General features: G+C 23.1%; 1 protein-coding gene across 2 annotated transcripts in view; it reads right to left on the bottom strand.

Moving 5' to 3' along the window:
* The window catches only part of LOC122512513 (T-box-containing protein TBX6L-like), a 35,823-nt gene extending 18,930 nt beyond the window's left edge, over positions 1-16,893 (bottom strand). The window contains exons 1-2 of one of the 2 annotated variants that reach the window (XM_043628390.1): positions 16,739-16,893; positions 4,381-4,430 (exon numbers count right to left, since the gene is read on the bottom strand). In XM_043628390.1, the coding sequence (XP_043484325.1) occupies positions 4,381-4,430; positions 16,739-16,800 (112 nt within the window). In that variant the 5' untranslated portion in view covers positions 16,801-16,893. Of the gene's footprint in view, positions 1-4,380; positions 4,431-11,492; positions 13,026-16,738 lie in introns of those variants that run through there. The other variant, XM_043628391.1, reaches the window with a different exon arrangement.
* Between the last annotated feature and the right edge of the window lie 9,240 nt (positions 16,894-26,133).

Below are 26,133 nucleotides of genomic sequence, written 5' to 3'. Positions count from 1 at the left end.
TGGTCCATCATCCGAAGTAGTTTCAAACGATACCGCTTCTATACTAATCCCTATAATGTCGTAGTCGCACACCTCATCACTGTATTATGCTTCATGGGAAACGCTTTACTATTTTTTTTTCGCTTTTTTGGGTTTTTTTTTTAAGTTGCCGTTCTGTTTATGTAAAATATACAATTATCATTGTCTATGTTATATTAAAACTGTCGCGTGTTTTTGTTTCGTGTATACAGGTGAGAAGGTTAATTTTATTGCAGAAGGGCTATTAATAGGGTTGTTTTTAATGTAGAAGGGCTATTAGAGTTGTTTTAGTGCAGAAGGACCATTATGTAAACTTTAGTGCAGAAAGGCATTAATACGAAAGTTCGATTTGCAATAACATGTTGAACATTGAAGTTGCCTATCTTGTAACATTGTTACTTTTATGGTTATTATAATGAGTTGGCAAAAAGAGAAAACGAAAACTGTCAAAAAACTTTGTCTTTAATGACTGTGTTGGAAAATTTAACGAAACAACTATAAAAATTCTGATTCAAATTCAGATTTTTAGCACATATATTTTTATGTATGTGCTAAAAATGATTGATTTATGATTGAAAAATATATATTTCTCTCATATTGAGAATTGAGAGCAATGAAAATAACAGTGTAAAAAGGTTGTCTTTAATGACTGTGTTGGAAAATATAAAAAAAACGAACATCTGATTTACTATTTTTTATTATACGCTCTCCATATAAATATTGCCAACGTTGCTTAGAAATCTTTATAATTCAAAATTTAAAAAAATATATATTCATGGTACGCAAAATGTATTCACCCTATAACCTCCAAATATACGGTTTTCACGCGAAAACGCATTCAGCATAAGTTATCACAAATATTATTTTTCTCTTTTGAATATTTTTTTTTACTGGGTACATTTTCACTATAAAAATTAAATAAAAATAATAAATAAATAATAGTAATAAATAATAATAATATAATAAAAATAATAACAATAAATATAAAACTAAAACAGAAAATAAAAATATAAAATATAAATAAAATAAAAGGCTAAAAATAAAAACAATATTAAATGTTTGATTTATATTTAACGTAAAAATAAACTAATAAAAGTAAAATAATTAACAAATTAGATAGAAATAGAAAAAAAGTATAGTAAATAAATAGAAAATAAATAGTAAATAATAAATTAACAAATAAGAAGCTAAAAAATAAAATAGAAAATAAATAAATAAAATAAAAGGCAAAAATAGAAAAAATATTAAATGTGTTGGAAAATTTAACAATAAGAGTACAATTTGTTAAAAAATTGTCAAAAAAAGGTTGTCTTTAATGACTGTGTTGGAAAATTTAACCTAAAAAAGTAGAAAAAAATAGAAAATTTTTTAAATGTTTTGATTTATATTTATAACGTAAAAATTAACTAAAAAAAACGTAAAAATTAAAGTAAAATATCAACAAATGGATAGAAAAAATAAATAAATTGAGTAAAAATAGAAAATGAATTAAATAAAAATCTAAAATTAATAAAAATAATAATTAATAATAATAATAAAAATAATAATAATTAATAATAATAATAATAATAATAATAATAATAATAATAATAATAATAATAAAACCAAAAAAAACAAATTTCCCTAAATTTAACATTCCTGAACATTTAAAAGTGCCCTATAACCTTCAACATCCCTAAATTTAAATGCACCAATTTTCCCCATCTAGAGAACGTCCCAGGTAATTAATGTTTCAACATATCTTAACGACCTCCCAAGTATACTTAGTACATATCCTTGGAAATTACAGAAACGTCCTTTAAGAAATCCTAATTTCCGGAAGCATAACATTTTTGCGATTTTATCATATAACAGTTATAAGGGGTTGAAAATGGGGTAAAAATCGAAACGTTACGGCAAAAAAAATCTGCTAATAAGCATCGTGAAAATTTTACGGTCATCAAAAAAATATTTTTGAGTTATTCCCGATTTTGTCAGAGAGAGAGACAGAGAGGGGGGATGGGGTCTGGCGCCAGACTCGAAGGAAGGTCCTCCTGTGCTCGCATCAGGCGGTTTTCTAGCGTGACGTTATATATGTATATATATATATATATATATATATATATATATATATATATATATATATATATATATATGAAAGAATTAGTGTTTGTAATCAGTAATCACTTGTGAGCCTAAAACAGGCCCATTTTTTTTCTCGTCGACAAGAACCAAGCGGGGCAGATGCCCGGCCCTCAGACAGTATTTTTTTATTATAGTCATAGAGGAGGACTTTTAATGCATTATTTATAAAGGGGGTGGTTCCGACTCTATTCCGAATTACTCTATAGTACAACTTTATAGACTCTGGTTACAATATTGTATTTTATTTATTATTAATTTATTTTATTATTATTAAATCACTATTATTATTAATATTACTATTATTATTATTACTATTATTATTATTATTTTTATTACTATTATTAAATAATAATTATTATTATTATCATTATTACTAAATTATTATTATTCTCTGCCCTCTATTAATTAATTTACTATTAATTTTAATAATTAGGGGCCGTCCATAAATTACATAAGGCATTTAGAGGCGAAGGGGGGGGGGGTCAGCAATAAGTTCTTACGAACAATAGAAAAAATGGCGCTAATGTATGTAAAATATCTTAAGAGGGGGGAGGGGGAGGTGAAATTTTCCAAAAAAAAATATCTTACGTAATTTACGGACAGCCCCTTACCAATATTAATAATATTAATATTAAGCTACTTTTTTTAGGGTCAAAATTTGTATTTTTTCAAAAAAAATGAACCATCCCGTTCTGGGTACTCGTTTTCTACTAAAACAAGGTCGAGGAATACAAATCTAAAGTCCAAAGAGCGATAAATAGTCGATGAATTTGGTAAAATATTAATATTATTATATTTAAATCATTTTCATTATTCGATATGAGTTTTGTTCAAATATTAAAGAACTAAATTCAAAAAATGAAAATTTTGGTTTTTTAGGGTCAAAATTGGAATTTTTTTTTGAAAAATGAACTACCACTTCATGGTACTCGTTTTCTACTAAAATAAGGTCGAGAATTACAAATCTGAAGTCCGAAGAGCGATAAATAGTCGATAGATTTAGTAAAAATGAAAAAAAAATTTTTACTATTCAATGCTACCATTGATTTGTGATTTTTTGTTTTGTAAAATTAAAAATACTATTAATTATTTTTAAGAAAATTAAAATTTGCAAACAGGTTATATAAATTCTAGGAAAAAAATGCGATTTTACAAAGAAGATGTAGTTTATTATTCAAAAAAAAAAGAAAAAAAATGAGATTGTTTGATAGTGATCAAATGATGAGTGAAACCTAGAATGTTTCAAATTAGTGTCATTAACTCTTGCAACTATGCTGCGAGGACAGCTGTGTGTCAAATATGTATGTATATATGTCGAATAAAAACTTGCAAGATTATTGTTACGACTCATAATTCTAGACCGTTTCATATATATATATTAAATTCGTTTCCTAAGTAAATGAAATATTTTGCTAAGCCAATGAAATATTATTTCTGTTTAATAATTTTATAATAACTTGAATAATTCTAACTTCAAAACACAAAAAATGATGGCTAACATAATATATTTACTAAAAATAATAAGAATAAGATATAGTAAAATATTAAGATAGTCGCATGAAATTATTATTGTTATTAAATTATTATCAACTTTGCGAGGTAGCCAAGTGGCATCCGTACATGATTTTAAAATCCATGGGCTAGGGTTCGATCCTTCCTTACTTTTGATTTTTTTTTTCGTTCAAAATTATTTATTTATAATATTAAGAATTACTATAATGATAATAAGGCAAATGAACAATAATAACAACAATAACAATAACAATAACAATAATAAATGTTAAGCTAGAAACTAGAGTTCAATGCTTCCTTAATATAATATCTTTTAATATTTTTTCGTTCAAAATTATTTATGTATAATAAGAATTACTATAATAATGATAATAACATGGCTAATGAAAATAACAGTAATAACAATAATAATAATAGTAATAAATGTATAAATATAATACATAACTATAAAAATAATAAAAAAAAAAGATTATGAAAGAAGATTTCGACCATCATTAAATAGAAATAGATGATAATAAAAATAATAAATAAAATAATAAATAAAAACAAAAAATTAACAAAACCTAATAAAAATAATAATATCTAATAATAATAAATACAAATATAATATATAACATAGTAAAAATAGTAAAAATAAATAATAATATAAATAGATAATAATAATAGTAATACCAACAATTAATAAAAACAATAATATTAGTAATAATTAATTAAGAATCTACTAACCTGGCCGGTGATAAAAATCCTGATTGTAGATCGGATGCTGCCAACTCATCCTGGAAACCAAATTCATTTTTTGCGGGCAAAAAAAGAACGTGCCTTCTTTCCTCTTCCTCAAAAAAAAAGAAATTGTCTTCTTTTTTTTTTTTTGCTCCGGAAGAAAAATTAAATTTAAAACACAAAACACGCACGTAAATGAAAATTCAAGAAATAATTCCAAAATTTTTGAAAATTAACGAAACTATAAACATACAAGAAATTGTGAAATGAAAATAAAAAAATAATTAAACACATAAAGAATAACGTGTATCAACACACGCAACTATCACATTCGGCGATTGTGGAACGACTGAACGAAAAATGTTGAAATTTAGGATACGACGAAAAGGACTAGGATATAATATGAGAGAGAGAGAGAAAGAGAGTGAGTGCGAGAGAGAGAAAATATAAAACGTGGGTGCAACAAGAATCTCTTGTAATCCTAGAATTTCTATTGGTCCAGTTCAAACCACACCCATCAACTCATCATTGGTCGGTGGGAAAATACAATACAACAAAAACATGAATGGGGCTGATTTTTCCTTTTTTTTCTTTCTTGTAGCGGCATATATAGAAGACTTCTTCATTTTTATAGAGACTTTCATTTCATAAAAATTTTTCTTTAATGGATTTTTGATATACATAATGATGAAATTTTAATTTTCTTATTTCAAAAACAATTTTTGTTTCTATTTGTTGTTTTTTTCTTTTGTTTCTAAACTTCAAACTTCCATATAGTTTTTCTAAGGATATCAAAATTGAGACAGAAAACGTATCAAAAACGTTGCTTCGCAACATTTTTTATAAATTTTTTGTCTTAATTTGATATCCGTAGAAAAAATGTGTTGGAATTTTTATCTTCTTTATGTTCGAACAATAAGTTTGTCTTCATTTTAATTTGAAAATTTCGAGGGAAATTTTGTATACGCGGCTTCACGAAAAAGAACAAGAAGAAATAACAGATATTGTACCACATCCTTCAAAATGCTTTTATTTTTTTCCACCTCTTCGTTTTATTTGTGTACTTTTTAAGCAGAACACTGTTAACTTAAAAGTATCAAATTGCAACGAATTGATACCAAAAGTGCGGATCAAATTATAAATTAATCTAAATTTTTGGCATTAATTTGATGCACTTTAGTATCAATTTGATACTTTTGAAAAAACTGTGAATGCTTTCTTTTTAATTAATTATTTTCATATTTTTGGTCATCGATTTAGTTCTTCTTCTTCTTCTGATGCTTTTTCTTGTTATTTTTGTTGATATTAATTCTCTTAATGTTGCACTTTATGTTGGGGTACTTTTTTAATCATTTTTATTTGTTGTTCTTCATTACTGTCATGTTCTGATTTCTATTGTTTTATTTTTTATTGGTGCTCTCAATTCTTTATTGTATTTATTTATTTCGTTGTTTCTTGTCCAAGTTCATCTTCATCTTGTTCCTGGTTCCTTTTGTTTAAGCGTTCTTTATTACTTTTCTTTTTTAGTTCTGTTCTGTTTGCTTAAGAACATAACCATAATTATGGTTATGTTCTTAAGCATTTCATTTATTTATGCTGCAACATTTGCTCCAATTCTTTATTGACATCAAAATATTCTTAATATGATTTTATTGTTAAAATGTAGATCATTGGTCTATATCTTGGAGTTGTTTTTTATTGTTGTTCTAATTCACATATTCTTCATTGGCAACTGATTTAGTTAATTATTTCTATTATGATTTCTTTTTTCCTCTTGTTTTCTTTTATTGTTATGGATCTTTCTCTTAATGTTTGGACTTCATATGATGTTGCTGTTCCCTTTTGGTTTTCATTTGTGGTTCTTCAGAATTTCCATGATGAATTATGATGTAATTTTTATTCTAATAGTTCTTTAGCTTTTGATTATGTCAATTATTTTCATTATTGTTCTTCAGGATTTTTTTCATCTGATTTCTTGTTTTTGTTGGTATTAATTCTCTTAATGTTGGACTTCATATGTTGTATAGTGTACTTTCCGGATTTTTATTTGTTCTTTATTATTGTTATTACTTTTTTTTGTTGGTAATTCATTCTCTTAATTTTGGACTTCATGTTGTAGTTCTTTTCGGAATTTTTATTTGATTTTTATTATTGTTATGTTGTTTTAATTTCTATTTATTTATTTCTTGTTAGTGCTCTCAATTTTTTTATTTTATTGTAGTACCTCTGTTACACTTCATCTTATTCCTGTTCTTCATTACTTGTTTTTTACTTTTTATTCTTTTGGTTACTCCGCAAATTTAATTTATGTTGTAATTTTTGCTCCAGTTCCTTATTGGCAACAAAATTTTGTTAATTATTTTTATTATGTATTGTACTCCCGGTTGATTATTGGCATCTGATTTAGTTAATTAATTCTATTATTGTAATTCCTTGTTTCTCCTTCTTTTGTTTTCTTTTATTATTGCGGTATTATTATTATTATAAGAGATAATGCTCTTAATGATTATATTGTTGCAGTTCGGTTTCTATTTGTTGTTCTTCATTATTTTCATGAGGTTCTGTTTTCAGTTATTCTTTTATTTCTTGTTGATGCTTTCAATTATTTTATTTATGTTGTAATTTTTGCTCTTTTCTTCATTCTCATCTGTTTATTTTTTTTGTTGGTTTTCATTCTCTTAATGTTGGACTTAATATGTTGCAGTTCGATTTCTATTTGTTGTTCTTCATCGTTTTCATGCTGTTCTGCTTTCAGTTTTTTTTAGCAAAAATTACAACATAAAATAATTAGGAGCATCAACAATTGTTGATGCTCTTAATTATTTTATGTTGTAATTTTTGCCCCATTTCTTCATTGGTTGTTTTAGTGAATTATTTCTAATACCGTTGTTCCTATTTTAGTTATTCTTCAAGTTCTCTTCTTCTATATTTTTCTTTTTTTGCTCCTAATCTTATTCTCTTAATGTTGTACTTCATATGTTGCAGCATGAACATTTTCCAGCATATATTGGTATAACATTTTTCACGTTCCAATTTTGTTGTTATGCCTCGTTTGCTCTTTTAGTTCCTATCAATTTTCCCAATTCCCTAATACATACACTAAAACCTTAAAAACGATGGGAAAAAAGTGCGGTCAAAATGGAAAATTGAGGGAAAAAAAAATTGTCAGCACGCGGTACATCTGCGTAACTAACCAAACCCCTCTTATTAAAACTGTCAACATCCTCTATCACCATCAGGTATAAATACATATACAGCGCATATATAAACGAGACATTTCCCAGTTCTAAGGTCAAGAAAAAGGTAAAAATCTCTTCTCTCTCTTTCTCTCTCTTTCTCTCCCCTTTTTTTCACCAATTTTCACCGACTTTGATGCCAATCGACTATCCTTTCTGCTTAAAGGTTAATTTTCGTTAATTATATCCCTATAGTTTTTAGCTATTGGCTGACGTACGCTACACGCCATAAGAAGAAGATTTTCGGACTTATATATACTTGAACTTTTAACCACAACCACGACGACGACGACGACAACGACGACCTTTTTTCCTTAAGTACCCGCAATTAGAGCTCTCGTCAAGTGACGCGTGTGCGGTACTTTGGCGAGAAAAAGGAAAGGGAAAACCGAGTCGAATCATAAGTTTTACGGTTCGTTTCCGTTTGTCAAATGACAGTTTTAGAGTTTACCTTTTTTTCCACTTTTTCAACTTATTTTTTTTTCTTTTTTTTTTCGTCAGCAATTGACTCGGATAAGATATGTATATATCAACATATTGAGAAAAATAACGAAGAGCAATTTTTTCTTTTTCAATAACAAAGATTTAGTATTTGACAAGTTTTTGTCTCGCATATTTTAAAAGGAAAAAAAGAAAATTCTTTTTTGTAAAAACTATTTTTTTTTCATTCAAACTCTCTTATAGTAAAAATAGTAATTTTGCTCCTTTTTTTTCTTTCATTTTATAAAATGTAAATAATTTCTACCAATATTACTATTCCTATCTTATTACTATCACTCTTACTGTCTCTATTCCTATCTTTATTTATAGTACTAATTATATTTCTATCTCTATTACTATCCCTATTACTATCCTATTACTATCACTATTACTGTCACTATTCCTATCTTTATTTGTAGTACTATTTATATTTCTATCTCTATTACTATCCCTATTACTATCCTATTACTATCCTATTACTATCCTATTACTATACTATTACTATCACTATTACTGTCACTATTCCTATCTTTATTTGTAGTACTATTTATATTTCTATCTCTATTACTATCCCTATTACTATCCTATTACTATCCTATTACTATCACTATTAATGTCACTATTCCTATCTTTATTTGTAGTACTATTTATATTTCTATCTCTATTACTATCCCTATTACTATCCTATTACTATCACTATTACTGTCACTATTCCTATCTTTATTTGTAGTACTATTTATATTTCTATCTCTATTACTATCCCTATTACTATCCTATTACTATCACTATTACTGTCACTATTCCTATCTTTATTTGTAGTACTATTTATATTTCTATCTCTATTACTATCCCTATTACTATCCTATTACTATCCTATTACTATCACTATTACTGTCATTATTCCTATCTTTATTTATAGTACTATTTATATTTCTATCTTTATTACTATCACTATAGTAATAGCGATAGGAATATATAATAGAGATAGAAATATAAATAGTACTATAAATAAAGATAGGAATAGTGACAGTAATAGTGATAGTAATAGAATAGGAATAGTAATATTGATAGTAATATAAATATTGATAGTAATAGGATAGGGATATTATTGTAAATAGTGATAGCAATATTGAAAGTAATAGAAATAGTTTTAGGATAGTGACAGTAATATTAATACTAATATAAATAGATATAGTAATAGGATAGTAATAGTAATATAAATAGTGATAGTAATAGTAAAGATAGTAATAGTGATAGCAGTAGGACAAGGATAGCAATAGTAATATAAATAAAGATAGTAATAGTGATAGTAATAAAAAAGGGATAGTGACAGTAGTAGGGATAGTAATTGTGATAGTAATAGTATAGGGTTGGGACAGTAATATAAATAGTGTTAGTAATATTTATATATAGAGATATAGTAATAGTGATAGTAATAGGAATAAAAATATAGATAGTAATATAAAAAGATAATAATAATGATAGAAATAGGATAAGGATGGTAATGATAGTGATAGTAATAGTGATAGTAATATTGTAATAGTAATAATAATAGCAATATTAACAGTACTATAAGTAGTGACAGTATTATTATCAGTAATATAAATAGTGATAGTAATATGATAGGGATAGTAATGTAAAAGTTATAGTATTATTATTAGTAATATAAATATTGATAGTAATAGGATAGGGATAGTAATGTAAATAGTGATAGTAATATTAAAAGTAATAGAAATAATGATAGTAATAGGATAGGGATAGTGATATTAAAAGAAATAGAAATAATGATAGTACTAGGATAGGGATAGTAATATTAATAGTTATAGTGATAGAAGTAGGATAGTAATATAAAAATATAGTAATAGTGATAGTAGTAGGATAGTAATAGTAATAGGATAGGAATAGTAATGCAAATAGTTATAGTATTATTATAACTATTATAAATAGTTAAAGTATTATTATTAGTAATATACATAGTGATAGTGATATTAAAAGTAATAGAAATAATGATAGTAAAAGATTGGGGATAGTGACAGTAATATTAATAGTAATATAAATAGAGATAGTAATAGAATAGTAATATTAATAGAAATAGTGATAGTAGTAGGAATAGTAATATAAAAAAGATAGTAATAGAGATAGTAATATTAATAGTGATAATAGTAATAAGGATAGTAATAGTGATAGAAATATTAATAGTAGTATAAATTGGGATAGTAATAGTGTTAGTAAAAGAGATAGTAATAGTAATATTAATAGCAATATGATAAGGATAGTAATAGTAATATAAAGATAGTAACATTGATTGTAATAAAATAGAAATAGTGATAGTAATTTTAATAATAATAGGATAGGGATAGTGACAGTAATATAAATAGTGTCAGTAATATTAATGTAGAGATAGTAATAGCAATAGGATAGGGATAGTAATAGTGTTAGAAAAAAGAAAGTAATAGTGATAGCAATAGGACAAAGATAGTAATAGTAATATAAATAAAGATAGTAATATTAATAGTAATAAAATAGGAATAGTTATAGTAGTAGGGATAGTAATTGTGACAGTAATAGGATAGGGATAGTGATAGTAATATAAATACTGTCAGTAATATTAATATAGAGATAGTAATAGTGATAGTAATAGGGATAGTGAAGTAATATAAATTGAGATAGTAATAGCGATAGTAATATAAATAGCAATAGTGATAGTAGTTGGATAGTGATAGTAATAGGATGTAGGGATAGTAATATTAATAGAAATATTGATAGTAGTAGGTTATTGATAGTAAGAGGATAGTAATAGAAATAGTGATAAAGATAGTGATAGGGATGGTAATAAAAATAGGGATAGTAATAGTGATAAAGATAGTGATAGGGATGGTAATAAAAATAGGGATAGTAATAGTGATAGAAATAGTGATAGTAATAGTATATAGGGATAGTAATATTAATAGTGATTGTAGTAGGTTATTGGTAGTAATAGAATAGTGATAGTAAGAGGATAGTGATAGTAATAGTAATAGTAATATAAATAGGGATAGTATTAGTAGTAGTTTAGTGATAGTAATAGGATAGTATGATATTAATATAAATAGTGATAGGGATAGTAATAGGATAGTGATAGTAATATAAATAGTGATAGGGATATTAATAGGATATTGATAGTAATATAAATAGTGATAGGGATAGTGATAGTAGTAGGTTGGTGATATTAATAGGATATTGATAGTAATATAAATAGTGATAGTAATAGGTGAGTGATAGTAATAGAAATAGTGATAGTAATAAGAATAGTGATAGAAATAAAAATAATTATAAAATACTAAAAAGAAGTTTGGAATGAATTTTCTCATGCGTGATTAATATGAAAAATATGTAAAATTAATTTTCAAGGGTGTCACTTACCAGGATGTTCGAAGGTGTGTTTGCTACTCCCATTAACTTCTCATATATCCTCATCTCCCTCTCTCGTTTTACTTGTGAAAATTTATAACCGACGACGAGTGTATGGTTCGAAGGTAAGAATTTCACAGTTGAGTCAACGATTCCAATCTTATCTCTGCGACTACAAACTATTAAGACAATATTCTGCACCCGAGTACATTTTAACACAGGTACGAAATTTTTACCGCTTCCTTCGCATCTTCTTCTTATTTTTTTCTACTACTTCTTCTTCTTCCTCTAATGAGTCATCCATATAGAGAGAATATTAGCTATACTTTCACAATGTATTCTTTTTTTTTTGTTTGGGAAAAAGAATTTTTATTTTCTTATGCACAATATCGCAATGTCACTTAAAAGGGTAATTAGTCTGTTATATAGATGAGGTTTTTTTTTCTTCTTCTAAATATTGCTGTTTCTTGTCGACTTTTCCTTATCTATTTATTTATTGCTTCCTCATGAAAGTAAACTAAAATAAAAATGGTTTTTTAACTTTTCTTTACACGGTTTCTGAGCTTAGGAATTCAAAAATCATTTTTTTTGCTTCATGTAAGTTTTTTCAGGTTCCGGTTCCTCTTCGGCATCTTTTGTTCTTCTTCATCGTTATCTTAAAATTATTGCAGTACTACTTCTTGGATCTTCTTTGATTTTTGCTTTTTTCTTTGTTGTCTTATTTCGTTACTTTAACTTTTGCGGATAAATTTATTTTTTAATTCTGTATTTAGGTTCCACTTCTTCCTCTTCTATTTCTTACATCACCGAAAACAATAAAATCTCAAAGTGAGAAGAAAATTCCACTTGCAGTTCGATTTTTTTTACACTTTACTTCTAAGAACAGAAGAGGACCCAAAACAGAAAACAATATCAACAGCAGCAAAAAGAATAGAAAAATTTACTTCTTCTATTTCTTTTTGTTTATTATTTGTTTTTTTTTCTATTTTCCGTTTTAGTTCCCTTTCTGCATTCTATTTTTTCTTGTTGGCATTCAATTCACTTAATGTTGTACTTCACATAGCAGGTATTTTCCGACATTTATATTTGTAATATTACATATATATAAAAATACCCTATAAAAATAGAAATTCCCAATAATTTCTGCTGCATCATTATGGACACAACATTTTACACGAAATCTGGAGCAGAAATCAGTGTGGAAATTCCAGTAGCGTTTGAGGTAAAATCTAAAATGTATTATTGACGAGACAGAGATATGTATGGATATATTTAAAGATCATAAACCAGAGAGCATAGAGAGCATGTGTTAAAAAAAATGCGTGCCAAATCTTAAATCATAAGCATTCTTAAATAAACCAAAGTTGATGAGTTATGATTAAGAATGTAGAGTATAGACCTGCATCATCCTCAGAAGTTTGTTGTTTCAGGACGGATTGAGGAGTGTCATCCGTTCAATCTTTCTCTCTCTCGACACCAAAATACTGGAGTGTCCTTTCCTCACGCACAAAAATTATGGGAATTTTCCTCCGCTTTTTAATCTTCGATAACTTCCTTCTTTCTTTCTTTCTTTCTTTCTTTCTTTCTTTCGTTCTTTCTATCTTTTTTTCTATCCTTTCTTTCTTTCTTTTTCATTTTTCTTTCCTTTCTTTCTTTCTTCTCAAAAAAACTCTTTTCCTTGTCCGAATTATCCAAAAGATGAAATTAATTTCTCTTTTGTATGTAGGATCCTTTTATTGTTACAGTTTTCTTAAAAGTATCAAATTCATACTAAAGTGTGTCAATTTGGTACCAAAAATATGAGTCAAATGAAAAATTGATCTAAATTTTTGTATCCAAATTGATACACTTCAGTATCAATTTGATACTTTTGAAAAAAGTGTGATAAAGAGGAAAAAAAAGAAAAGAGAAGAAGAAAATAAAAAAGAAGAGAATAGAAAAAAAGAAGAAACGAAAAAAGAGAAGAAGAAAATAAAAAAGAAGAGAATAGAAAAAAAGAAGAAAGGAAAAAAGAGAAGAAGAAAATAAAAAAGAAGAGAACAGAAAAAGAAGAAAGGAAAAAAGAGAAGAAGAAAAATAAGAGAAAAGAGAATAAAATGAAAGAGATTAGAAAAAAGAAGAAAATTTATTATATTAGTACTTTGTTTGAGAGGGTTTTACCCGTTAACATTTTGAATAAATAAATAAAATAAGAAAAGAGAAGAAGAAAATAGAAAAGAATAGAAAAAAAAGAAAGGAAAAAGAGAAGGAAAAAAAGAAGAGAACAGAAAAAGAAGAAAATAAAAAAAGAGAATAAAAAAAAGAGAATAAAAGAAGAAAGGAATAGAGAGAAGAAAATAAAAAAGAAGAGAATAGAAAAAAGAAGAAAAGAAGGAAATAAAAAAGAATTCAATAAAAATAGGAAGAGAAGAAGAAAATAAGAAAGAATTAAATAGAAAAAAGAAGAGAAGAAGAAAATAAAAAACAAGAGAATAGAAAAAAGAAGAAAGGAAAAAAGAGAAGAAAAAATAAAAAAGAAGAAAAGAAAAAGAGGAGAAGAAAAGAAAAAATAGAAAAAAGAAAAGAAAAAGGGAAGAAGATAAGAGAAAGGAAGAGAATAGAAAAAAGGAAAAAGGGGAGAAGAAAGTAAGAAAGAAGAGAATAGAAAAAGAAGAAAATAAAAAAGAGAATAAAAGAAGAAAGGAATAGAGAAAAGAAAATAAAAAAGAAGAGAATAGAAAAAAGAAAAGAAGAAGAAAATAAAAAAGAATTCAATAGAAATAGGAAGAGAAGAAGAAAATAAAAAAGAATTAAATAGAAAAAAGAAGAGAAGAAGAAAATAAAAAACAAGAGAATAGAAAAAAGAAGAAAGTAAAAAAGAAGAGAATAGAAAAAAGAAGAAAAGAAAAAGGGGAGAAGAAAAGAAAAAATAGAAGAAAGAAAAGAAAAAGGGAAGAAGATAAGAGAAAGGAAGAGAATAGAAAAAAGGAAAAAGGGGAGAAGAAAGTAAGAAAGAAGAGAATAGAAAAAAGAAGAAAGGAAAAAAAAGAAGAAGAAAATAAAATATTAGAAAAGAGAAGAAGAAAATGTAAGAGAATAGAAAAAAGAAGAAAATAAAAAAGAAGAGAAGAAGAAAAAATAAGAAATTAAAAAAGAAGAATGTAAAAAAAGAGAATAGAGGAAAGAAAAGAAAAAAATAAGAAAAAAGAGAAGAAAATAGAAGAGATTAGAAAGAAGAAGAAAGTTAAAAAGAAGAGAATAGAAAAAAGAAGAAAAGAAAAAGGGGAGAAGATATGAAAAAAATAGAAAAAAGAAAAGAAAAAGGGAAGAAGATAAGAGAAAAGAAGATAATATAGAAAAAAGAAAAAAGGGGAGAAGAAAGTAAAAAAGAAGGGAATAGAAAAAAGAAGAAAGGAAAAAAAAGAAAAGGAAAATAAAATATTAGAAAAGAGAAGAAGAAAATGGAAGAGAATAGAAAAAAAAAGAAAGGAAAAAAGAAGAAAATAGAAAAAAGAAGAAAAGAAGAAAAAATAAGAAATTAAAAAAGAAGAATGTAAAAGAGAAGAGAATAGAGAAAAGAAAAGTAGAAAATATGAAAGAAGAGAAGAAAATAGAAGTGATTAGAAAAAAGAAGAAAGGCAAAATGGAATAAAGAGAAAAAGAAAAAAATGAAGTAAAAAAGAAGAGAATAGAAAAAAGAAGAAAGAAAAAAAGAGAAGAAAAAAATAAATAGAAGAAAATAAGAAAAGAGAAGAAGGAAATAGTTAAGAATAGAAAAAAGAAGATAGGAAAAAAGAGAAGAATAAAATAAAAAAAGATGAAAATAAAACAGAAGAGAATAGAAAAAAAGGGAATAGAAAAACGAATAAAGGAAAAAAGAGAAGGAGAAAATAATAAAGAAGAGAATACAATAAAAAGAAAAAAGAGAAGAAAATAAGAAAGAGGAAGATAGAAAAAAGAAGAAAAGAAAAAAGACAAGAAGAAAATAAAAAAGAAGAAAGGAAAAAAAGAGAAGATAATAAAAAAGAAGAGAATAGACAAAAGAAGAGAATAAGAAAAGAAGAGATAAAAATAAAAGAAGAGAAGAAAACTAAGAATTCAAGTACAAAAGGAACTAACAACGAAAATTGTCTGTATCAAAGTAAAAAAGAATAGAATAGAAAAAAGATGAATGTAAAAAATAAGAGAATATAAAAAAGAAAAAAGAAGAGAATGGAAAAAAGAAGAAAATAAAAAGGAAGAGAATAGGAAAAAATGAAAGGAAAAAAGAGAAAAAGAAAATAGAAGAGAATAGAAAAAAGAAGAGAGGAAAAAAGAGTAGAAGAAAATAGAAGAGAATAGATAAAAGAAGAAAGGAAAGAAAGAAGGAAATAAAAAAAAGAAGAAAGGAAAAAAGAAAGGAGAAATTAAAAAAGAAGAGAACAGAAAAAAGAAGAAAGGAAAAAAAAGAAGAGAATAAAAAACAGGAGAAGAAAATAAAAAAGAATAGAACAGAAAAAAGAAAGGAAAAAAAAGAAGAGAATAAAAAACAGGAGAAGAAAATAAAAAAGAATAGAACAGAAAAAAGAAAGGAAAAAATGAAGAAAATAAAAAATAAGAGAAGAAAAAAGAAGAGAATAGAAAAAAGAAAAAGGAAAAAAGAAAAGAAGAAAATAAATAAGAAGAGAATAGAAAAAGAAATAAAGGAAAAAGAGAAGAAGAAAATAGGAGATAATAGAAAAAAGAAGAAAAGAAAAAAGAGAAGAAGAAAAAAAAGATGAGAATAGAAATAAGAAGACACAGAAAAAGAGTAGAAAACAAAAAAGAAGAGAAGAAGAAATTAAAAAAGAATTGAATAGAAAAAAGAAGAGAAGAAGAAAATAAAAAAGAAGAGAATAGAAAAAAGAAGAAAGGAAAAAAGAGAAGAAAAAATAAAAAAGAAGAGAAGGAAATAGAAGAGAATAGAGAAAAGAAAGGAAAAAAGAGCAGAAGAAAATAAAAAAGAAGAGAATAGAGAAAAGAAGAGATAAAAAGAAAAGAGGAGAAGAAATCTAAAAAATTCTAGTACCAATGGGACTAACGACGAAAATTGTTTATATATCATGTGTAAAGGGAAGATATCATAGTTTGTTTAGAAGAAAAACAACGCGAAGCACTTGAGAATTTTTCCTTGAGGATGAGAGAGAATCGGAAAGGATAATACATGTAAAAGTGTATGTAAAAGTTTTTGTATATTCCTGACAAGTTTACATACAGATATATACATATATATATTTTGTATATCGATGATGTGTACTCACATGTGTTCGCCAAGAGTGAAAAGTTTGTCTCTTAAAGAGGAAGTTGAACTGATATGAAACATGGACTTTACGGGAGGAATAACAAAAGGCACGTGTTGCTTCAGTCGCTTTGCTCATAAATTAATATATACGAAGACCACCCACAGAAAAAATAATATCTTTTACATCATAAACATGGAGAAAATTTACATTTTCCCTCCTTTTTTCATGATATACACAAAATAAAGTTATAAGTACATACAAAAGAAGCGAAGCAGACAAAGAATTTTGATTTTTTCAATGGAAAATTGTGATTTTATAGTTGTGTTTCCACTTTTACTTTCTGTTTTATTTTCAATTTTATTTTTACTTTTTATTTTTACTATTACTTTACTTTTTTTACTAAAAGAATTTTTTACTAAAAGAATTTTTTTACTAAACAAATTTGTTTTAGCAAAGAAATATATTCTTCGTTAAAAGAAATTTTTACTACGAAAATTCTCCACTGAAAGAGATTTTTACTATACAAAATTCTTTACTAAAAAAATTTTTTACTACAAAATTATTTACTAAAAGAATTTTGTACTACAAAATTTTTTAATAAAATAATTTTTAAAGTAAAAAAAGAAGATTACTGTACTCAAAAAAATTTTTACTAAAGTAGAAAAGTAAGAAATTCTTGTACTAAAAAAATTATTTACTACAAAAAACTTTACTAAAAGATTTTTAAGTACAAAAATTATTTACTAAAAGAATTTTTTACTAATAAAAATTCTTTACTAAAAGAATTTTTTACTACAAAAATTTTTCAAAAAAAGAATTTTTTACCACAAAATTATTCACTGAAAGAATTTTTTACTACAAAATTCTTAAGTAAAAGAATTTTTTTAGTACAAAGATTCTTTACTAAAAGAATTTTTTACTAAAAAAATTTTTCAAAAAAAGAATTTTTTACTACAAAATTATTCACTGAAAGAATTTTTTACTACAAAATTCTTAAGTAAAAGAATTTTTTTAGTACAAAGATTCTTTACTAAAAAAATTTTTTACTAAAAAAATTCTATACTAAAGTAGAAAAGTAAGAAATTCTTGTACTAAAATAATTATTTAATACAAAAATCTTTACTAAAAGATTTTTTAGTAAAAAAATTCTTTACTAAAAGAATTTTTTACTAATAAAAATTCTTTACTAAAAGAATTTTTTACTACAAAAATTTTTCAAAAAAAGAATTTTTTCACTAAAAGAATTTTTTAGTTTAGAATTCTTTTACTAAATTCTTTTAGAATTTTTTACAAAAACATTATTTAAAAAAAAATATTTTACTAAAAAAAATTTTTTACTAAAAGAATTCTTAACTAAAAAAAATATTTACCACAAAATTGTTTATTAATAAAATTCTTTAGAAGAAGAATTTTTACTACCAAAATTCTGTACTAAAAGAATTGTTTACTAAAAGAATTTTTTACTGAACAATTTATTAATTAAAAAAAATGTTTAGTAAAAAATTCTTTTAGTAAACAAATTATCTACTAATCGAAATTTTTACTACAAGAATTTTTTTTTACTATAATAGAATTAAAAAAGTTTGTTTTACCAAAAAAAATTTTTTTTACACTCAACTTTTAGTAGACGAATTGTTTTCAGAACAAATTTTTTACTAAATAGAATTTTTACTGAAAGATAATTTTTTGCTGAATAAAGTTTGAAGCAAACAAATATTTAGTGAATAAGAAGTTTTTTACTACAAGAATTTTTTACTAAACAAATTTTTCACTAAAAGAATTTTTTTAGAACAAAATTCTTCACTAATAGAATTTTTTACTAAACAAATTTTTCACTAAAAGAATTTTTTTAGTACAAAATTAGTACAAAATTCTGTACTAAAATAATTTTTTTGGTATACAAAATTCTTCACTAATAGAAATTTTTTAGTACAAAATTCTTCACTAAAAAATTTTTTTAGTACAAAATTTTTTATAAAAAGAATTTTTTACTAAACAAATTCTTCACTAAAGGAATATTTTACTAAACAAATTTTTCACTAAAAGAATTTTTTACTAAACAAATTTTTCACTAAAAGAATTTTTTTAAAACAAAATTCTTCACTAATAGAATTTTTTACTAAACAAATTTTTCACTAAAAGAATTTTTTTAGTATAAAATTCTTTACAAAAAGAATTTTTTACTATAAAAATTTATAACTAATAGAACTTTTGTACTAAAAAAATCTTTAATAAAAGAATTTTCTACTAATAAAAATTCTTTACTAGAAGAATCTTTTACTAAACAAATTTTTCACTAAAAGAATTTTTTACTGAGCAATTTTTAAAGTTAAAAAACGTTTAGAAAAAAAATCTTTTAGTAAAAATTCTATTTACAGTAAATTATTTATTTACTAATTCTTCAATAAAGTAGCAAATACATTATTTACTAAACTAGTTTACTAAATAGTAAATAAATTAGCAAATACATTATTTACTAAAATAATTTACTAAATAGTAGATAAATTAGCAAATAAATTATTTACTAAAAGAATATTTTACTAAACAGAATTTTTACTGTAAGAGAATTTTTTTTACTGAATTTAATGTTTAAAAGTTCAACTACAAAATTTTTTTGAATCTGTTGAAAATCTTGATAAAAGTATGAAAATAAAAATGAAAATGTATTTAAAAGTAAAATTGAGAAATATTTAAGAAAACTTATAGAGACAATAAAATAGGTGAGAAACGATAATGGAAAAAAAGTAAGAAAAACAAATGAACCCCATGACAATTAGGAATTTCTGATTGTGTCGTCGACATAGTGACATACACAATGCATTAATTGAAAAGCTTTTAAAGAAAATAATCCTTATTTGTAATAATTATAATTCCATTTTGCCGTTAATTGACAATTGGATTGCCATTAGCGGATGAATGAATAAAAACTCATCCCCCGCTGCTTCGAATGGAAAAATGGGATGAAAATAACCGCGCCATTATTCTCATTAAGAATTTCGTCAGTTTGTATATATACAGTAAAACCGAGTAAATTTTAAGGGGATTAAACGCAAACTGAGAGTGAAACTTATTTCTGTAATGGATATCCTTCCTACCTAGCAGCTCGCACAAAAGGAAATACTCCTCGAGAAACTTTTCTTTTTCCTTTTCTTTTTCTTCTTTTTTTTGGCTGCCTCTTAAAAGAATATAATATTATAAACGGTTCATAAATCTGACCTGGAGACATTTTTCTCTCTCACTCTCTCCTTTTAGTGACCACTTCAAATTTTCTCTCTCTCGCTCTCCTTTTTAGTCTTCTTTTCGAATTCTCTCACTCTCTCTTTTCACTCTTCAAATTTTCTCTCTCTTTCCTTCTCTTGTTTTCGTTTTTCGAAAAAAATTGTTCGTCGGCAAAAATTAAATTTCAACACCTGAAAAAAGAGGAAAAGAATTATTTACTGAATAAATTTTTTAAAAAAATTAAATTTCAATACTTTAAAAAAAAGAATTATTTACTGAATAAATTTTCAAAAATTGCTCAAAAAAAAGAAGAATTATTTACTGAATAAACTTTCAAAAATTAAATTTCAATGTCTCAAAAAAAAAAAAAAAGAATTATTTTCTGAATCAATTTTGTACTAAAATAATTTTTTTGCTCTGAAAAAATTATACAAAAAGCTTTTTTAAACAAAAATTAAAAAGCTTTTTCTCACTAAAAAATAATTGTTTGTACTACAAAAATTAAAAAAAAAAATTTTTTCGTTAAAATAAATTTTCACTAAACAGAATTTTTCACTGAAAGAACTTTATAATTTTTTTCTCTAAATAAACTGTTTACTAAAATAATAGTTTACTAAATGTCATTTTTAGTAGAAGAATTTCATAGTATTTTTTACTATAAAAGAATTAAATTTAATTTTTTTATAATAAAGAATAAAATTATAAAATAAATAATTATAAATAAATAATATAAATAAATTAATGTTTTTTTTTAAAGTAATTTTTACTGAACGAACTTTTTACTAAAATATTTTAACAAAACGACATTTTTACTAAAAGAATTTTTTACTAAACAAAATTATTAATAAACAAATTTTGTATTTAAAAAAAATTTTAACTTAACAAATTTTTTACTAAAACAATTTTTTCATTAACTAATTATTTACTAAAAAATTCTTTTAGTAAAAAATTTGATGAATAAAAAATTCTTTTAAAACAAAATTTGTTAAGTTAAAATTTTTTTTAAATACAAAATTTTTTCAGTAAAAAAATTCTTTTAGTAAAAAATTTGTTGAGTGAAAAATTCTTTTAAAACAAAAATTTCTTGAGTAAAAAATTCTTTTAAAACAAAATTTCTTGAGTAAAAAATTCTTTTAAAACAAAATTTCTTGAGTAAAAAATTCTTTTAAAACAAAATTTCTTGAGTAAAAAATTCTTTTAAAACAAAATTTGTTGAGTAAAAAATTCTTTTAATATAAAATTTGTTGAGTAAAAAATTTTTTTAATGCAAAATTTGTTGAGTAAGAAAAATTCTTTTAGTAAAAAATTTGTTAAGTGAAAAATTAATTTTGCAAAAGATTTACGCACTAAAATTCGTTAAAAAGTTCGTTGAAAGAATTTTCTACTGAATATTTATAGTAAATGAATATTTTTGTGAAAAAAGTTTTACTAAAAAAATTTTGTACTAATTAAATTTTTTACTTAAAAAAATTGTTCAGTAAAAGAATTTTTGAATTAATTTTTTACTGAAAGGAATTTTTACTGAGTAAATTTGTAGCTAAAAGGAATTTTTACTGAATAAGTTCGTTACTAATTTGAATCTTTACTGAATAAATTTTTTACTAACAAAATTTTCTTCTAAACAAACTATTGTTTAGTGACAAATTCTTTTAGTAGAAAAAATGTTTATTAAAAAATTATTGTAGAGAAAAATTTATTCCCTAAAACCTTTGTTTTTACTAGAAAAATTTTACTAAAAAAATTATTTACCGAACAAACTTTTTTACTAAAAGAATTTTTTTACTGAATGAACCTTTTACTAAAATAATTTTTTTATTAAACGGAATTTTGATTAAACAACGTTTTACTAAAAAGATTGTTTACTAAAAATCCTTTTTACTAAAACAAATTCTTTCAGTAAAAAATTTGCTTTAGAAAAATTTCTTTTAGTAAAAAATTTGTTTAAGAAAAAATTCATTTAGTAAAAAATTTGTTTTAGAAAAAATTATTTTAGTAAAAAATTTATTCACTAAAATCTTTGTTTTTACTAGAAAAAATTGGGTTATTAAATGAAATTTTTAATAAAAGTATTTTTTACTAAACAACAATTTTAGTAAACAAACGTTTTAGTTCATAATGTTTTAACTAAAATAATTTTTACTGAATAAATTTTTTATTAAAAAAATCTTTAGGTGTGTTTATTCCTTTATAAACTTTATTTACTAAAATAATTTGTTTACTGAAAATATTGTTGAGTGAAGGAATTTTGAACTAAATAATTTTTATACTAAAAATATTGTTGAGTAAAGGAATTTTTTACTAAATAATTTTTGTACTAAAAATATTGTTTAGTAGATAAATTTTTTACTTAAGAAATCTTTTACTAATTTTTTTTTAGTAAAGTAATTTTTTACTAAACCCTTTTTATTAGTAAAGGAATTTCCTAATGAGCAATTTTTTAGTAAACAAATATTTTTCTGATATTTTTAGTTAATTTTTTTCTATACAAATGAAAATTTTATTTTTTATAAAAACTAATTTTTCTTAAAATTTATGTTTAAAGACTGGTGTATTAAAAAAAAATTAAATTCAATACCTGGAAATAAAAAAAATTGTGTTAATTTTCGTATTTTCAGTTTAAAAAATTTTGTAAGTAAAATAAAATAAAAATGTTAGGAAAAAAAGAATAATTTAATAAGGAGAGACGGTAAAATGACAATACGAAAATATTTCAGAGTATTGTTCACTTTATGATCATCAATATCACATTATACACAACTAACAAATTTTTTTTTTAAAGAGAAAATAGTCACGTGATAAATAAATTCTTCATTCTCAATTATATAGGACCGTTTTTAATGATATTATTAATTTTTTCCTTCTCCTTTATTTCGATTTTTGTCTTTTCATTTGTCAATTTTTATTCTAATTATTATCAATTAAATTTTTTTATTTTAATTTTTTGTATTTTAATTTCAAAAGTTTTTATTTTTATTTTAAATTTTTAAATTTATTTTTGAATAAATCAATTCTGTTAAATTCAATTTAATTTGAAACTGAAAATTTAATTTTAAGTTGAAAATTGAATTTGGATTTCCAAATTGAATTTGAAAATAAAAATTGAATTCGAAAATAAAAATTGAATTCAAAAATAAAAATTGAATTTAAAATTGTAAATTCAATTTGAAATTGAAAATTGAATTTGAAAATAAGAATTGAATTGGAAAATAAAAACTGAATTCAAAAATAAGAATTAAATTCAAAAATAAAAATTGAATTTGAAATTTGAATTGGAAATTGAAAATTGAATTTGGAATTAAAAATGGAATTCGAAAAAAATTGAATTTGAAATTAAAAATTAAATTTGAAATTAAAAATTGAATGTGAAGTTAAGAATTGAATTTAAAAAAATTGAATTGGAATTTAAAAATTAAATCCAAAAAATTGATTTTCAAGTTCAAATTCAAATTTTTCCGTATTTACTTCAAAAATTAAAAATTAATTATCCTTTTAAAAAAAAGTGATATCAAAATAAAAAATAAAAATGAGATAAATTTGAAATTATTTCAATTTAAAAAGTCCGAAAAAATAAAAACCAAAAAAAAAATTGCCGACAAATATTTTCGAATTCTGTAAATTAACTCCAAAAAGTTTTTTTTCTATGAAATAAAACACAAAAGTCAATTTTTTCTTGACAAAAATCGAAAAAAGTGATTGAAATTTCACTGAATATTTCTATTAAATAGAAGAAAAAAGACACAAAAATTTATTTATCGAGCCATTTTTTTAATAATAATAAAAACCCACATTTTTTTTCAACTGTACAACGAAAAATATTATCAAATTGTTTAAATCATTTGCTTGTATGTTTTTTTTTTTGCAAATCCTGGGGCGTTTTTTTATTTCTCTTTCTCTTTGAATTTCTTTTCAAGTCTTTTCAAAAATTTTCTCAAGAGTTTCCTCTGTACCTTTTTTTTTTTTTTTCATATATTCGACTAAAAGATTTGCTTTCTTTTCGCATTTTTTTTCAATCTTTGTGAAAAAATTCCCAAAACGAAGACAATTTTTTTTTCTTTTCGTATTTTTCACATACGGAATGCGTGAAAATTTATAATAATATATAATATTAAAAGAAAAAAAATCAATGAACTCACACTCAAAGAAACGAAAAAAAATTTTGTTAAAAAAAACAAAAATTAAATTTTATTAATCCATTCATTCAATATGAAAGTCTCTGGATTAACGGAAATATTCAACAATCAAGTGCTTTCTGGTCCAACAAACAATTTTTATTTTTTTAAAAACAACTTTCACTTTTTGGCACGTCTATTTTTTTTCTTTTTTGCAGAAATGGTGTTAAAAAAAGTTATGATTTTTTTTCTTGAAAATAAGAAAAGATGAAAATAATATTTTTTATGGCGGAAAATATTTTTCTAAAAGGAATTTTTATACTAAAAAAAAATTTTTAAAGAAAGAACTTTTTACTAAAATGATTTTTTACTAACTGGAATATTTTTCTGAACAGAATTATTACTAAAAGAATTTTTTGCTAAACGGAGTTTTTTACTGGACATAATTATTACTAAAAGATTTTTTTACTAAACAAAATTTTTTCCTAGTAAACTTTTTAAAAAAAGAAATTTTTAGTAAAAAAATCAAAAAGTTCTTCTGCTTAAAAGAATTTTCTTTACTAAAAAAGTAACAAATTTTTTTCACTAAAAGAATTTATTATTTAACGGAATTTTTACTATAAAAATTTTTTTACTGGGCAAATTTTTTACTAAAAAAATTTTTAATTGACAAATTTTTTACTAAAAGAATTTTATACTCAAAGAAATTTTTACTAAACAAACTTCTTACTAAAATAATTTTTTCCTAAACGGAATTTATACTAAAAGAAATATTTTTATTAACGGAATTTTTACTGAAAGAATGATTTAAATTTTTTATTATTTTATTTAATTATTTTTTGATAAAATAATTTTTTTACTAAACGGAATTTTTACTGAACAAAATTTTACGAAATGAATTGTTTACTAAAAAATTTTTTTACTAAAAGAATTTTATACTCAAAGAAATTTTTACTGAATAAATTATTTAATAAAATAATTTTTTTACTAAATGGAATTTTGACTAAAAAAATTATTAACTGAATGAACTTTTTACTAAAATAATTTTTTACTAAACGCAATTTTTTACTTAATAAAATTTTACGAAACGAATTGTTTACCAAAAAATTTTTTTAATAAAACATTTTTTTTATGAATAAATACTTTTTAGTAAAAAATTTGATTTAGAAAAAATTCTTTCAGCAAAAAATGTTGTTTAGTTAATAATTCTTTTGGTAAAAAATTTGTTTAGTTAAAAATTCTTTTAGTAGAAAATTTGTTTAGTTAAAAATTCTTTTAGTGAAAAATTTGTTAAGTGAAAAATTCTTTTTATTAAAACTTTAGTCCCAAAATTATTTGTTCACTGAAAGAATTTTTTACTGGATATTTATTAAATAAATACTTTAGTAAACTAAGTTTTTACTAAATGAATTTTGTACTAATCAAATTTTTTAGTTAAAAAATTGTTCACTTAAATAATTTTTTATGTTAAAGATTTCTTTACTATAATAAGTTTTTATTAGAAGAATTTTTTACTCAAATTTTTTTACTACAAGAATTTTTTACTAAAAGAACATTTTACTAAAGAAATTTTTTACTGAAGCTTTTGACTATAAGAATTTTGTACTAAAAGAATTTTGTACTAAAAAAATTTTTGAATAAAGGGATTTTTTACTGAAATTTTTTTTCTACAAGAAATTTTTTACTAAAAGAACTTTTTACTAAAAAATCTTTTAGTGAACAATTCTTTTAGTCAAAAAAAATTTTTACTGAATCAAAACTTTTTACTAGAATTTTTTCCCGTAAAAAACAATTTTTCCCAAAAATAATTTGTCTTTAATAACTGTTTTTACCAAAGAAAAATAATTTTGACCATAAATATTATTTTTACATCAAGAAAATAATTTTTCTAAACTCCAAGAAAGCATTTAATTAATTTTCTTTCGAGTAAATGTAATTAATTAAATTTCAATTAATTCTTTAAATAATTAAAGAATTAATTCTAAAAACAATTAAATTAACTAATTCATAAAATAATTAATAATAAAAACAAGAAATTCGTAAAAATTGAAAAAAAATTGAAACATCAATAAAAAAATGTACATT

This window comes from Leptopilina heterotoma, unplaced genomic scaffold (assembly GCF_015476425.1).
Source record: "Leptopilina heterotoma isolate Lh14 unplaced genomic scaffold, ASM1547642v1 Lhet_123, whole genome shotgun sequence".
NCBI lineage: Eukaryota > Metazoa > Arthropoda > Insecta > Hymenoptera > Figitidae > Leptopilina > Leptopilina heterotoma.
Note: the sequence above shows the minus strand (reverse complement) of the source record. Positions and strands in the feature narration are given on the sequence as shown.